Source organism: Oryzias melastigma, linkage group LG14, assembly GCF_002922805.2.
Source record: "Oryzias melastigma strain HK-1 linkage group LG14, ASM292280v2, whole genome shotgun sequence".
NCBI classification, from domain to species: domain Eukaryota; kingdom Metazoa; phylum Chordata; class Actinopteri; order Beloniformes; family Adrianichthyidae; genus Oryzias; species Oryzias melastigma.
The window spans coordinates 12,924,086-12,937,615 of NC_050525.1; the positions used below are offsets into that span (position 1 = coordinate 12,924,086).

The following is a 13,530-nucleotide window of genomic DNA, read 5'->3' on the forward strand; positions in this document are numbered from 1 at the left end:
TGCCTTAGTCAAAACACAACAACCTAAAGTTTCCTCTTTCAACCATGAGGTACGTTCATAGCAGAGTAGCAGAAGGAAGTAAATTGTGTACAAAAGACATATTACTGTAACTTTATAAAAAATTGTATTTACAATTTAACAACCTTCTATATCATATATTCACAACAATGGAATGATGACAGTTTTTATGCTAAATTGTTAAGTAAAAGAGTTCAACAGCAAAAATAATTAATTGTTCCTATTTTGGGGATATGTGTGTCTATCATTAATAAGTCTAAAATGCAGCACATGAGGGTGATTATGTAAAAGTTAGCTTGGATAATGTCCTTCCTCCATAGAGCACATTATTCAGCACAGGACCGACCTGATCCACGTGAGCATTTTAATTGGGGCCTTAAAGCACACCTTAGTTTCCATGCCAGAATACTTTTGACCTTTAAGTGTTTGTTCAGTTGGGATAATTGCATTTTGTAGACACGGGGCAATTGTCTCATCAGTTATTGGAAGTAAAGACCTCCACCTACTGTCCTATTGTAGCACTGGTGTATGCAGCAACTTTTCATGGAAATAAATGGGAGATGACTGTTGAGTTCAGCGAGGGGTAGAGAGCAGTTAAACCCTGTCCTGCTTCTGATGTGGCTCAGTCCAGATGGTGTGTTCTTGTAGGGCCTCCGAATTTTCCTGTCGCCGTAGCACCTTGGAACTCATAGATTAGTTTAATGCAGCACTAAAGCTTGCACGGGATCATTAAACACCAACAACATGACTGCAGTTATGGCAAATGTGTTGAAAGCTGTTGAGATTTGACTGTTAGATTTTCGATATTATATCATGTTTTTTTTTCTTTTTTGGCTCTTAGGAAAAGACAACACAGGATTTAAAAGTAGATGTAAAAAAAGATAAGAACATTCCCTATTTAACGCTAGACCAGACGGTTGAATAAAAAAAAAAACAGAAATTACCAGATAATTATCGTAAGACATAAGCATGATAATTACATAGCAAACTGCACAGACACAAAAAGAGACACAAAAGGACAAAAATAGTTAAAGAGGTTAGCTATGGTCAATCTGAAATATTTCAGATTGTCCATGGCTTGAATTTACGCAGAAAAGTTTTCTACAAAAGAATAAAATAACAAAGCTCCTTTTTGAAAGGATAAAAAATTGTTTTTCTTTCCCACCCAAGTTACATTCATGAAAGAGACTCATAAAAGGTTTAGGTCTATTGATTAATTAATGAATTGATTTCTATTCCAACCAGATCAATCTGTTGTCTAAGAAAGAATGAAATCAAAACATTCAGCATGAGATAAATTGGAAATTGATTGATATTGGAAAATACCATTTAACAAAAAAAAAAAAAAGACAAATGTCATCACAGCAGACAGCACATGTGGTGGCAGCAAAAAAAGATCAATCCATCATTACAGTCCAATGTTTGGAAACACTTTAAATTTTGCAAAGACGTGACCACACACAATGTGGTAGAATATTCTAATAATGTTCCGTTTGTGCCATTTTGATGTAGAAAAACAGCAGTGGGTTGAACTTTACGAAACTAAAATGTGAATGGATTCATAATTAATTATTACCTATATATTTGATTGTACACATTTTTAATTTACACTTGACTATATTGCAAGAAATACAAGGAATCTGGAAAACTTCTCTTGCACTGTTCAGTCTCTGAGTCATACTAGTTGATTTTTTTTTGTTTTGGAGTGATTTTAGGTTAGTGAATTGGATCAAATCGAATTGTTCAAAAGGTTAAAAAAAACAAATCAAATTGAATGAAATTATCAACCACAAATACCAAGTCAATTTGTTGTTAAAACAAATCGTTACACGCCTAATAAAATGTTATCATACATCCAGGTGACATCTTGATGCCAGAAAAAATACTATGCCAGATAATATCTTTAAACACATATACTGTATATATGAAAATCTGAGGATGCAGGGAATTAAAAAAATAATTATATGTTGTACAATAGCAACTAACAAAATTTAATGTGAGTGTGTAACTTTTAAAAGAAAAGAACAGACAATTGAAGCTAACCAAAATTATGTTTTTCAAACTTAATGTACAGAAAACACTACTAGTGAGTTTTTTTCTTCTGTTAAAAGTTATATAGCATCGTTGCTTCCGGGTTGGCTTCACAACTTCCGCTGAGCGACGCATGCTCAGTCTCACTGCGTTTTACGTCTTTGATGTGGACCGGCATTTTCCCACAACACACTGCAGCAGCTCACACCATCGACGAAAATGGCGGACAACTGTTCTTCGGTAGGTTTTTGAAACGAATATTATTGTTTTTAAAGACAACAGCTACTATTGAGTCGTAAAATAAACCAATTTGTCAACAGGTCGAGATTGTGGAAGGCTGTCGCCTCCCCGTTCTTCGTAAAAACCAAGAACACGAGGATGAGTGGCGTAAGTACTTCTCGTTTGTGCGCTTGGAGCTAAGCTAATGCTAACTAACAAACAAATATAACGGCCTTCAGAAAAGCCCACAAAAACGAATTCAGATGGCTTACAGTCACTGATTTAGGAATAACTGGACGTTTAAGTTTATAAGATTATTTTAGCATTCTTTGTCACCCCTTTATTTGTGTTTTAGCTGTTAGTTATTGCATCACAGTGTTTGTAAACAATAATACGATAATTTTATTATTACGTCTTAATTTCCTTTTTCTTTTCAAAAACACGACAACTACATTTTATGTGTTGATTTTTTTTCTTTTTGTTTTAAGATCCAGTTTCGTACGTAAGGATATTAAATATTTTGTTACTATTTAGTACTGTCCGGCACAGTTATTAGTTTGAATTCCTGAATAATTTCTGAAATATTTGAATCATGGCTTTGTTACGGATAATCGGTGGGATGACAATAAACAATACCTACTTGGCGCTAAAACTACTCTTGCACTGTTTATGACCGTGAATGTTAATTTCCCACTGGGATTAAGATACATCTAATAGTGCGATTGTATTTATGTGGCAATTGATAATGTGAAGGTAGCACCTTTTGTAGTTATTTGATGTTCGTTGATAAACAGAATTCTGACTGTCATCGTGACACATCTTTGGATAAAAAACAATTAAATTCTGCTATTACTAGAGGTGCTACAATTCTGGATTGAAAACTAAACTATTAAACTCAATTGAGAGGAAAGTGAATCAGTGCCTCCCTACTCCAGAAACAGATGGAGCACTGGTTTTTAGATCCCGCTTTAGCTGCAGAGCAACACTTTAGTTAGATATTGAAGTCCATACAACACATTTTCTCTCTGTTGAAGGGGTCTAACAAGTGTTGTGCTAAATAAAAAAGAAAGATTTATCTATTGTTTTATTACATCACACCAGGCTTACTAAAAGCTAACTGAAAGGTTTTCCTTCATTGTTATTTGCTTGTTAGCAAAATAATAATAATAATAATAAAAACTTCCCAAAATGTTTAGTTGTTTTGTAAAACACAAACCATATATATAGAATCAAAACAAAACTGTGGCCTAAAAAATGGACCTAACCATAGGGAAAGTGAATCATTGCATCCCTACTTTTAACTTTATAACATAACACTTTTATTAGAGTAGCAAAGGTTCCCATTTCAAATCTTTAGCAATTCTACCATTCAAGGCAAACAAACTCCAACAGCAATGTGTTTACTTCCTAATTATAGTAATTTCATTTATTTTTATCTTATTTTCATTTTTGCTTTTCTTGCAGCTTTGGCTGAGATCCTGAGTTTGAAGGAGGTCTCTGGAAGAAAGCTGTTCTATGTTCACTACATTGACTGTGAGTAAAACAAATTTTCGCTTTTTTCTTCTTCTTTTTTTTATTTTTCTAAGTCGTCATCAATGAAAATTATTAACTTTGATTTTGCAATCATTTTTCATTCATTTCTGACTGTTTCAGTAAAAACTAAATTCTAAACAGGCTGTTCTTGTTTCAGTTGTGTTTTATAAGGACTAACAAATTGTCTTTTCATAATGGGTATTATTTCATAATGCAATGACCTGTTTAGCACACAGATACATCAGTTGGTGTTTTAGTTTGTAATATCAAATTGCCTGTGTCTGCAGTCAACAAGCGCTTAGATGAATGGGTCACAGCAGACAGGCTGGACATGAAGAAGCTCCAGTTTCCAAAAAAAGAAGCTAAAACGCCCACAAAGAACGGACTGTCAGGCTCGCGTCCCAGCTCGCCAGAAAGAGAAGTACCGGTAGTAAGTTTCCCATGAAGATTTATAACCAATCATTTGTAAACTACATTTAAATGTTACATCAGTTCTTCAACATTACAATTGGGAAACATTTTGTTGTGAAAGAAATTTTGTTTTCAAAAAACTAAATTTGCAATTTTTTTGTGATAGCCAAAACAAAACATGGTTGCATCTTTGCTCGGCTTGTTTTTCTACCATATTAATCATAATCTGGTTCTACATTATGAGTGTTGCCAAGCATACTTAAAAACAAGCAAGCAGATGTTTTCTTAAGAAAAGTTTTGAAGTGTCCATTTGCTTTTCATTCTGGGTTTCCTTGGGAAAAAAAACGTGTCTTTGCTCCCTATTTAGAGGCCTACACGCAAAAAAACTCAAACAAAAAGCATGTTTGCTGATGCATTTAAAAACTTGTGGTTCTTTTGTTTTCTTACCATCTCAGGACAAACATTTCATCTGTGGGTTTTTGTGAGTCATTTGGTAAATCAGCTTCTGCTTATTCTGTCAGAAAACAGACAGACCAGGTTTATGTCGAAACTCAGTAATGTAATTCATTTGAAACCTATTTAGGTCAGGTGTTATGAAGGTAAAATCCTTTTTGAACAGCATGCAGTGACAATAGTTGCTGCATTGTTTCTCTCATAAAGGACACGTAAGCAGACGGCGAACTCATTTGTAGATCTCACTTTAACTGCAGAGCAGAGAAAACAATTAGTTTGATATTGAAGTCCATATAACATATTCTCAAGAACTTTATTCAAGATGCCTGTGATACAAACATAACTAAATTCTGAAGAAAATTATGTAGTTTAATCAATTATTGCTTGAATGATTCATAGTTCTCTAAATAAAGATATTTGAATAAAAAATATCTCTGAATTAGCTAACTGAACTTTTTTCCCCCCAAACACTCTGCTCTGTGAAATGATTGCATGACAGTGTGGATTCATGTTTCAGACTGGCTTTATTTTCTTGTACCGAAGCAGCTGTAAAACCTGTGACTCAGTTTGGTCAGATTTGTCTGTCTGAGACCACAAGGAGTAGCAAACAGATGTTGGGGCTGACGGGGCGAAATGCAACAGCACAGCACTCTGCAATATTCATGTAACGACTATAATATTTCAAATATTATTTAAAAAAATGTAAATGCTGTGCTTAAATATTGAACACATTTTAAGATTCTTAACTGTTTTATCTCCTGCAGAACGTTCTTAAACTGCTAAAACAGTTTGTGGAAAAACTTGGTAACACTTTGACTGTTTCGAGCAATGAGCAGAACCATTTAAGTTTGCTTGATCAGCTGGTCCCTAGAGGTGCTTAGACCTCTTTAAGAACATTTGAGAAAGTTGTAAAACATGTGAGCAGTCATTTTATTTTCCAAAGGTGAATTTATATAACTTTTAGCCTTAGCTTAGATATATTTTTCCTTAGAGAATAGGGGTGTTGCGGATCACGGATTATCCGTGGTCCGTACGGATCAGAAGCCACGGTTCGGGACACGGTTCGGACACGTGTGTACCGCGGACCACTCCGACCCCCACCCCCAGCGAGCGCACACACCTTGGGCTCTCATAATTTTAATCATTGTCCGTTCACATCAATGAAATTCTGTCAAATTCCTGTAAATCCTCTTTGTTTTGACCAGCGCTGAAGTAACAGCTTCACGGTTATTTCTTAAAGTCTGTTCCTGAATCTCCCGCTGCGTGTGGGCGGAGCTTTCAGAGTTTTTCCTGCATAGAGAATTTGGTGTCGGCCGCCACCAGCTCCTGGAAAAGGGGGGATGTGGCTGATTCTAGGAGCCCAGACTGAGAGAGAGTCCACGGAGACCCGAATGATGACAAAATGATACAACAGAAAAAATAATTTCAGTAAACCAATAACCAATATATAATCGCAAATATTTTGATTTTAATGTCAAGGTAACAATAATTATATATTTTGTTTTGGAAACATCGTCTGTGGACCCCCCTTCCTCTTAATTGAAAATGGTTCGGTCCGACTGGACTATTCTTCCACAGCTGTTTGTTACCGTCAGACCCACAGAGTTTAAGGGAGAGAAGACACGCTTTAAAATCAGGAGTTTAAACACCTGATTTAGAGGAGAACCTCCGTGAAAAAAGAAAAAAGGAGACAGTCTGTCTATTGCCGCGCGGAAAGGAGAGAGTGCTCGTAAACGGACAAGGGGGCGGGGCCATGAATTTGAGGGTTTCTTCTGAAGCTTTTGTATGGAGCTTCAAACTAGAATAATTTGTTGTTTTATTGTGTATCAAAATTAGGCTTGTTAGTTACATTTCTGTTTTATAATGAGGTGATCTATAGTAAAATATGTAAATTGAAAGAATGTTCAATAAAGTTACATAATAATAATAATAAAATAAACTTGTTAAGGTATACAAATCTGAAGTCCCCACGAGACACCACCACCTTATTTTAAGCCAGGAAAAACCCTGCAGCTTCCGTCACAAACTTTACTCAACTTGACGCGGATGGATAGATATCAGGTTTATTTAATGTTAAGACCTGAATAAAAGCATCAGTACACGTTTAAATTTCTGGATTCAAAGAATACATCCGTAATGGACATGATTTTATGGCAAGCCAAAAAGATCACCAGGAAAAGCGGGTGCAACAGTGCCACGTTTTACAGATAATTATTATTATTTTAAATATTTAAATGTCCCCATTTGGCGAGTGGGATCAGAACATTTGTATTTCAAGTGAACACCAGATAGATTTGGTATTTTCAAAACTATTTTTAAGCATTCTTTTCTCTGTTTTTGTAGATTTGTATGTATTCAGAAACTACAAGTTTTAGCATTTTGCTTGTGTTCAAACTTTAAAGATTTTTTGTTTTAATAAATAGGCCTCAGTGAGCAAAAGTTTTGAACTTTTGTGTAAGGGAAGTACTTTATATTCATTTTGAATATATGATTTGAAACGTTTCCAAAAATTAATTTAGCTTTCATGTTGTTGTTGTTGTTGTTGTTGGTGGTGGTGTTTTTTTTTGTTGTTTTTTTTTTTAACTTTTTACTGATCCGAAAAGTGATCCGAACCGTGACCCTAAAACCGTGACACGATCCGAACCGTGAGTTTTGTGATCCGCAACACCCCTATTAGAGAAACATCAAAGCTTAACTATAGTTAAAGACCTTGTTTGGATTTCAATGTTATTTTATTATGAAAACTTCAGTATAAATTACAACTGAAACGCAGTATCCCATTAAAACAAGCCAACATAATCTGTAACTACATTTAGACGGTATTTTATTTATTTATTGGTCACAATATCCTATAAAGGTAAAATCAAACACTAAAATCTTGCTTGACTATGGTGAAGAATTGATCATTCTGGTTTTCTGGCATCAGGCTGAAGATTTCTGTTTGTTTGCTTAATCAGTTTAACTTAAGTTCAAAAGATCATGATTAGAATCCCTTTATAATTTGGTTCTTCATTAATTAGCTGTTTTTTTTTTGTTATGGAACATTTTGAATACATTTGTCTGAGATTAAGTAAATGGGGAATTTGCTTTATTTCAATCAATTAAAAGTATTGACAAGCTACAGAGATGCAATAAAGAGTATCAAAGGGGATTTTAACAAACTGCTTTTAACCTTTTTCTGCATAAGAAACTTCATTATTTAGCAAACTGGTACTCCAAAAAAGGAGTTAACCTGTGGAAGAGGTTTCAGTTTTTCCACTCACTGTTGTTTGTATTTTTGTTTCATTGAAATTTATGATGATCTCCTGATTTTCTTTGTGTAAAATTGTATTATCTATAAAATCTTCCTTTTTCAATCTTTTTTGCTCCTTAAATGTCTTAACTAAACCCTTAAAGCTGATGGGGTCTACTTTCTCTTTCACTACTGAGACAAAAACCTATACTATTGGTGCTTAAATTAGGTCTCAGTATTTTTCTGTTTATCTGTCATATGTGAATCTTTTGTATTATGTAATGACAGCCCGCTGTCCACTGTCAGCCAATGTCAGCCCTTAACACATGTCTGCTTTTCTCCTGTGAGGTGAGTGAGAAGAAAGATACAAACAATGACACAGCTTTGCAGAAGAAACAGGTAATCTAACACCAGACATAATTGCTTTTAAAAAGAAAAAATAATTGTTCCATTTTGTCAAATTGTTTTAAAGAAGCTTGTTGTATATTGCATAGCCCGGGTGTTTTAGTGAAACTCTGACACACAATTATAAACCAATCAACGAACATATTGATTTGCTGTTAATTCTTTTCCAATCATGAAGTCTGTTCGTGAGCCTGAATATAAACCTGCGACTAAATCCTGCTTTTCATTTGATCCCCTTGTCAGTTAACGCCCTTATCTTCCTTTGTGTTCAATTCAGAGGAAGACTCTAGATCTCAACCTCCAATCTGCCACAGCTCCTTCCAGAGGCAAAACCCTCCCCACGCCGGTACAAGTAGAATTTACCCACTCTGAGACCTCATCAGAACTGTTAACATGCTAGCTTGACTGTGTCGCTCATCAGTTCAGGTTAGAACTGCAGCTGAGTCAGAGAAAAAAGACCTGGTGCTTCATAAAAGGTCAAGATTCAGGAGTTTAGTAACAAATTAGTGGTAATATTGTCATTGAGGTTTTGCTAATAATATGTCAAATACGTTTGTAGTCTGTAAGTTTAAATTACTTTAGAGAGTCAATCTAACTGCACAGAGAAGTAGAACACAACTCTGTTGGTTGTAAACTCATATGTGTGAATTAAAAAAAAAAACTGGATCATTTTCCTGTGGTTGTGTAGGAATTTAAAGGAGTTAAAATTCTGGAAACACGTTTACCTATTTTCCCTGAATTTTAAAAGAATTTATAATAATATGTTTGCTGCAGAAGAGGAAAGAGGTGGTTCCCCTGGTGACTCCGGTACCACCGGCCACTCCTGTGCCTGCCCTGCCGAGCTCGACCGAAACCTCCCAGGCAGCCGTTTTCCCTGTCGTCAGAGAGCCCCCCACCTTCAAGGCGCGAGAAGACCTGGAACCGCTTCCCACAGTCACAACGGTGGAGCAAAACTTCTAATATTAAGATTTCCATTTAAAGTTTAACAGTTTAAGGAATAAGCAGCTGTTTGTCTCCTTTTAGAACGGCACCGCTCGCCGTCTAATACCCCCACAGCCCGGGAGAAAGAGGAAAGCTAACTGTGGGGGGTCTGATGAGGTATGCAGCGACTGGTTCTTTCATTTATTATTCCCACACAATATGCTCAAATTAAAAACATATTACCATCATGTCTTCTCTAGATGATAAAGGTGTTGCAGTATAACAAGCCTCAAAGTGCCGGCGTCTTTCTACCCCCACCAGAGGTCGGTTCAGTTACCTGCTATTGCTTATTTATTGTAAAGTGATGTTCAAAATCAGCTGTTTATATGTTAAATATAAACAGTTTTAGTCCTAATTGGTAAAATCTGCTTATTACAAAACAAAATCTTGTTTAGTTTCATTCTGGTGTTTTTTTTTTATTTGGTTTTAACTGTCAGCTGGAATTGTCTTCCTTTAGGACTCCCAGGACAGCTCTGACGGCATACCGACAGCACCCCGCATGACCGGCAGCCTGGTGTCAGATCGCAGTCACGATGACATCGTCACCCGCATGAAAAACATCGAGTGCATCGAGTTAGGCCGGCACAGGCTCAAGCCGTGGTACTTTTCACCGTACCCGCAGGAGCTGACCACTTTGCCTATTCTCTACCTCTGTGAATTCTGCCTCAAGTACCTAAAAAGCCTCAAGTGTCTCCAGAGGCATCTGGTAAGATTTGGGATTTTTTTTTTTTGCATTCAATCCCCCCTCCCTTTTTCTTTCAACAGTAAAGTGTTTTTATAAAAAGGATGAGAATAAAAAATGTTTACCACCAAATTATTGTGAATAAAACATTCATGCTCCTCAGTGAACTTATATGGCACTGTGATGTTAAATAATGACAAAAATCTACCACTGTTTTTTCTGTCAAACTACATATTTCTTTGAAAAACTACCATTATTGTCATGAATTCTGATTAACGAAATAGAGGTGTGGATCATACACCCACTCTGGTTTTAAAGGGGTAAATTAGAGAGCATCTGATCTTTTTGCATTGTTTTTCGTGGCTCATCTCGAGTGTTTTCCTCCTTTTAGACTAAATGTAACCTGAGACATCCTCCAGGCAATGAAATCTACCGCAAAGGAACCATATCCTTCTTTGAGATTGATGGCAGAAAAAACAAAGTAAGTAATGGAACCATTTTTCCTTTTATTCCTTTTTAAAGTTGTTCATTTTTAATGTACGGGTGTCCTTTTACCTTTCAGAATTATTCCCAGAACCTGTGCTTACTTGCAAAGTGTTTCCTAGACCATAAGACGTTGTACTACGACACGGATCCTTTCCTCTTTTATGTCATGACGGAGTACGACTCCAAAGGCTTCCATATAGTGGGATACTTCTCTAAGGTACGAGAGAAACATTTTTCTTTAGAATTACAGCTTTTTAAAATTTTCTTTTCAGTTCACAAATTTAAAAAATGTCCTTTTTTTCAGGAAAAAGAATCAACTGAAGATTATAATGTTGCTTGTATCCTCACCTTACCTCCCTACCAAAGGAGAGGCTATGGCAAACTGCTCATCGAGTTCAGTAAGTGAAGATCTCAAAGCAGTCTGAGCCTCAGGAACTTTTTGTTTTACGATTTATTAATATCTGTTACCATTGTTTAATCAGGCTATGAACTGTCTAAAGTAGAGGGGAAGACGGGAACTCCAGAGAAACCTCTGTCTGATCTCGGCCTCCTGTCGTATCGTTCCTACTGGTCTCAAACTATCCTGGAAATTCTCATGGACCTGAAACCTGATAATGGAGAAAGGCCTCAGATTACCATCAAGTAGGACGCATTTACTTTGAAAAAATGAAAAATTCTAACAGACATCTTAAAAGCTGTTTTTTTTTTTCTTTCTAATTTACAGTGAAATCAGTGAAATAACAAGTGTGAAGAAAGAAGATGTCATCTCAACACTTCAGTACCTCAACTTAATCAACTATTACAAGGTATAACTTCATTTATATCTCTAGAATCTTATTTTTACCACCTATGTCATCTTCATATAACCTCATAATTAAATGTGAGCTCCTGAAATGCCAGTAAGAGTTCGGACTGAACTTGTCCTTGCAGGGTCAGTACATCCTGACTCTTTCAGAGGAGATAGTGGACGGACACGAGAAAGCGATGCAGAAGAGGCACCTGCGCATTGATCCCAAATGCCTGCACTTTACTCCCAAGGACTGGAGCAAACGGGGGAAGTGGTAGGAGAAGATTGTCGGTCAGTTTTTGGGACTCTCTCCTGAAAGGATTACAGCAGTCAGGAAACCAGCGTTTTTATCCAGCTGTAGATCAAAACTTAATTTTTCTTCCTCCTCCAGGATCCCAGGGTTCACTTTCAAATAAAAACTTGACAGTTGAAGCTCATTGAGAAAACACAATGTGAATTATTTAAGGTTAAAATATTACAACACACTCTACACTGTTTGGAAATCCAAAACAGAGCAGTAAAAGTGATATAAAAGATCTGTTTGACGTTCTGTTCTTTCAACATAACATTTGAGAAGTTCCATTTAGTTTCAGATTTATTTATTCATCGTGGTAGCTGTTCTAACAACTTTTCTCCATCTGTTTTCCACTTGTAAAGTTATTTTTTTACTGCCATGCTAAACTTTCAGAGGCCTATTTAATTTAAGTTTTTTTTTAATAATTTATATTAAGTTTTTTTATTCAAAAACACAAGTTTTCTATTAGGAAATCAATCCCTGAGTAACTTTATGAAATCTTAAATGAGTAGTTTCATGTTTTTGGATCAGAATTAGTCTCCACTGACTTTCTGAAATAAAAATATGTTGGATAAAATCAAAATGAAGTGCTAACTGATAGTTTTACACTAACATACACTCAACATAATGACTGCACAGTGTAAACATGTAGAATGGATGACCTTTTAGAGGTGTTGGATTATTGTGACAGCACACGTTAAAGTTTGAGACTTTGTTTGCCAACCACATCAAAAAGTCATGATTATCGTACCTCTTTTTAAAAAAAATAAAACTAGTCCCATCCATAATTTTCCTATATGAACATGTGAGTGTAAATACTGAAGTCAGAAGCCATGCTGAACTGTTAGACTAATGTAAATACAGTGTTGTACAGTGTGAATGTACAGTGTTTGTTTTTTTTTAAACTTTGTTATTTAACATCCTGCAAATCAGCAGAAAAAAATGGAAATGATATCTTCTTTGTGTTTTATGTTTACATAAAAAACAACAGAAACCAATGACTGACTGACTACTTTTTTCTCCTGGTGTAGCATTGAAGCGTTCAACTGAAACGCCACAGCAGAAAAATCAAAGCACAAAAGATAGATTCATAATACACCCTCCTAATCAGTATGATCCAGGATAAATGCATTCTATTTATTTATAAAAGTAAGAACAATCAATTAATGGCTAATAATTATGACATTTTGTATTTTAGACAACTTGCTTTTAAACTTTTTTAAAATATAACCATTTGGGTTTGATTTCTCTACTTCAGTGAAGTGCAAAATTCTACAGAAGATATTTGTGTAATTTGTGCTCAACTGATCTTATTGCACAATTATGCAAAGTTTGAACACGTGACGTTTCACTGAAGTAGAACGATGTCTAAAAGAGAACAGAAATGCAGAAATTGCAGTGATTTTAAAAGAAAAACTTTCTGTATTCATGATAGTGTATTGAAACATTTCATATTGTCACATTGACATTTTAGATTTTTTTTGTACACAATATTTCCTCCCCAACTTTGCTAATAAAAATAAGATTATTACACCAGCTTTACTGATGACACACACAAAACTGATCCATAATTCTTTGCTGTTATTTGTACACCAATAACATGATCTGTGAAATGCAATTATAATGCCCTCCTTTCAGTATTGACACTTTTTTAACTATCTGCTCAACTAATCAGAAGAACACATTTAGAAAACATGTTATTAAAAACATTGATTATGGGTATTACTCCCCAAAGGCAAAAAGCTATAGGAAAAAAAATAAATTGAATTGATTTGGTTGGGTTATTAAAAGGTAAAAAATATATATTTATCCCCTATTTCAGAGACATCATCTTTGGCCTTATTACTTGTTAAGTCTAATCATCCAAACTAATCATTTGAGTTTTTAATGCATCCCTCTCAGGGTTTAATGGGAAGTCTGTGACCTTTTCTGACAATTTCCAAAAAAGCATGGCTGTTGTTGGAGAACCATGACTTCCATGAAATTAAAATTTGGAT

The 13,530-nt window shown here is 35.3% G+C and overlaps 1 protein-coding gene across 8 annotated transcripts; it reads left to right on the forward strand.

Moving 5' to 3' along the window:
* The first annotated feature begins 2,141 nt into the window (after window positions 1–2,141).
* Window positions 2,142–11,684, forward strand: LOC112142634 (histone acetyltransferase KAT5). 8 transcript variants are annotated; one of them, XM_024266130.2, is made up of 16 exons: window positions 2,142–2,289; window positions 2,370–2,436; window positions 3,733–3,801; window positions 4,089–4,231; window positions 8,246–8,296; window positions 8,580–8,654; window positions 9,077–9,244; window positions 9,326–9,400; window positions 9,484–9,546; window positions 9,741–9,989; window positions 10,357–10,446; window positions 10,528–10,668; window positions 10,756–10,849; window positions 10,934–11,093; window positions 11,176–11,257; window positions 11,382–11,684. In XM_024266130.2, exons 1-16 carry the CDS (start codon window positions 2,269–2,271, stop codon window positions 11,514–11,516), a joined length of 1,683 nt encoding a protein of 560 aa, XP_024121898.1. In that variant the 5' UTR covers window positions 2,142–2,268; the 3' UTR covers window positions 11,517–11,684. The 8 variants fall into 8 exon arrangements, with proteins under 8 accessions (XP_024121898.1, XP_036071066.1, XP_024121899.1 ...); XM_036215173.1 differs by having other exon boundaries at window positions 9,080–9,244; XM_024266131.2 differs by having other exon boundaries at window positions 8,580–8,648.
* Window positions 11,685–13,530: the final 1,846 nt, after the last annotated feature.

Bases quoted from the DNA above. Each gene is read 5' to 3' on its own strand.
- LOC112142634 (XM_024266130.2), top strand. From the start codon at position 2,269: ATGGCGGACAACTGTTCTTCG. The intron at 4,232-8,245 runs GTAAGTTTCCCA...TTCTCCTGTGAG, and splicing joins CAGAAAGAGAAGTACCGGTA to GTGAGTGAGAAGAAAGATAC. The intron at 10,850-10,933 runs GTAAGTGAAGAT...TTGTTTAATCAG, and splicing joins CAAACTGCTCATCGAGTTCA to GCTATGAACTGTCTAAAGTA.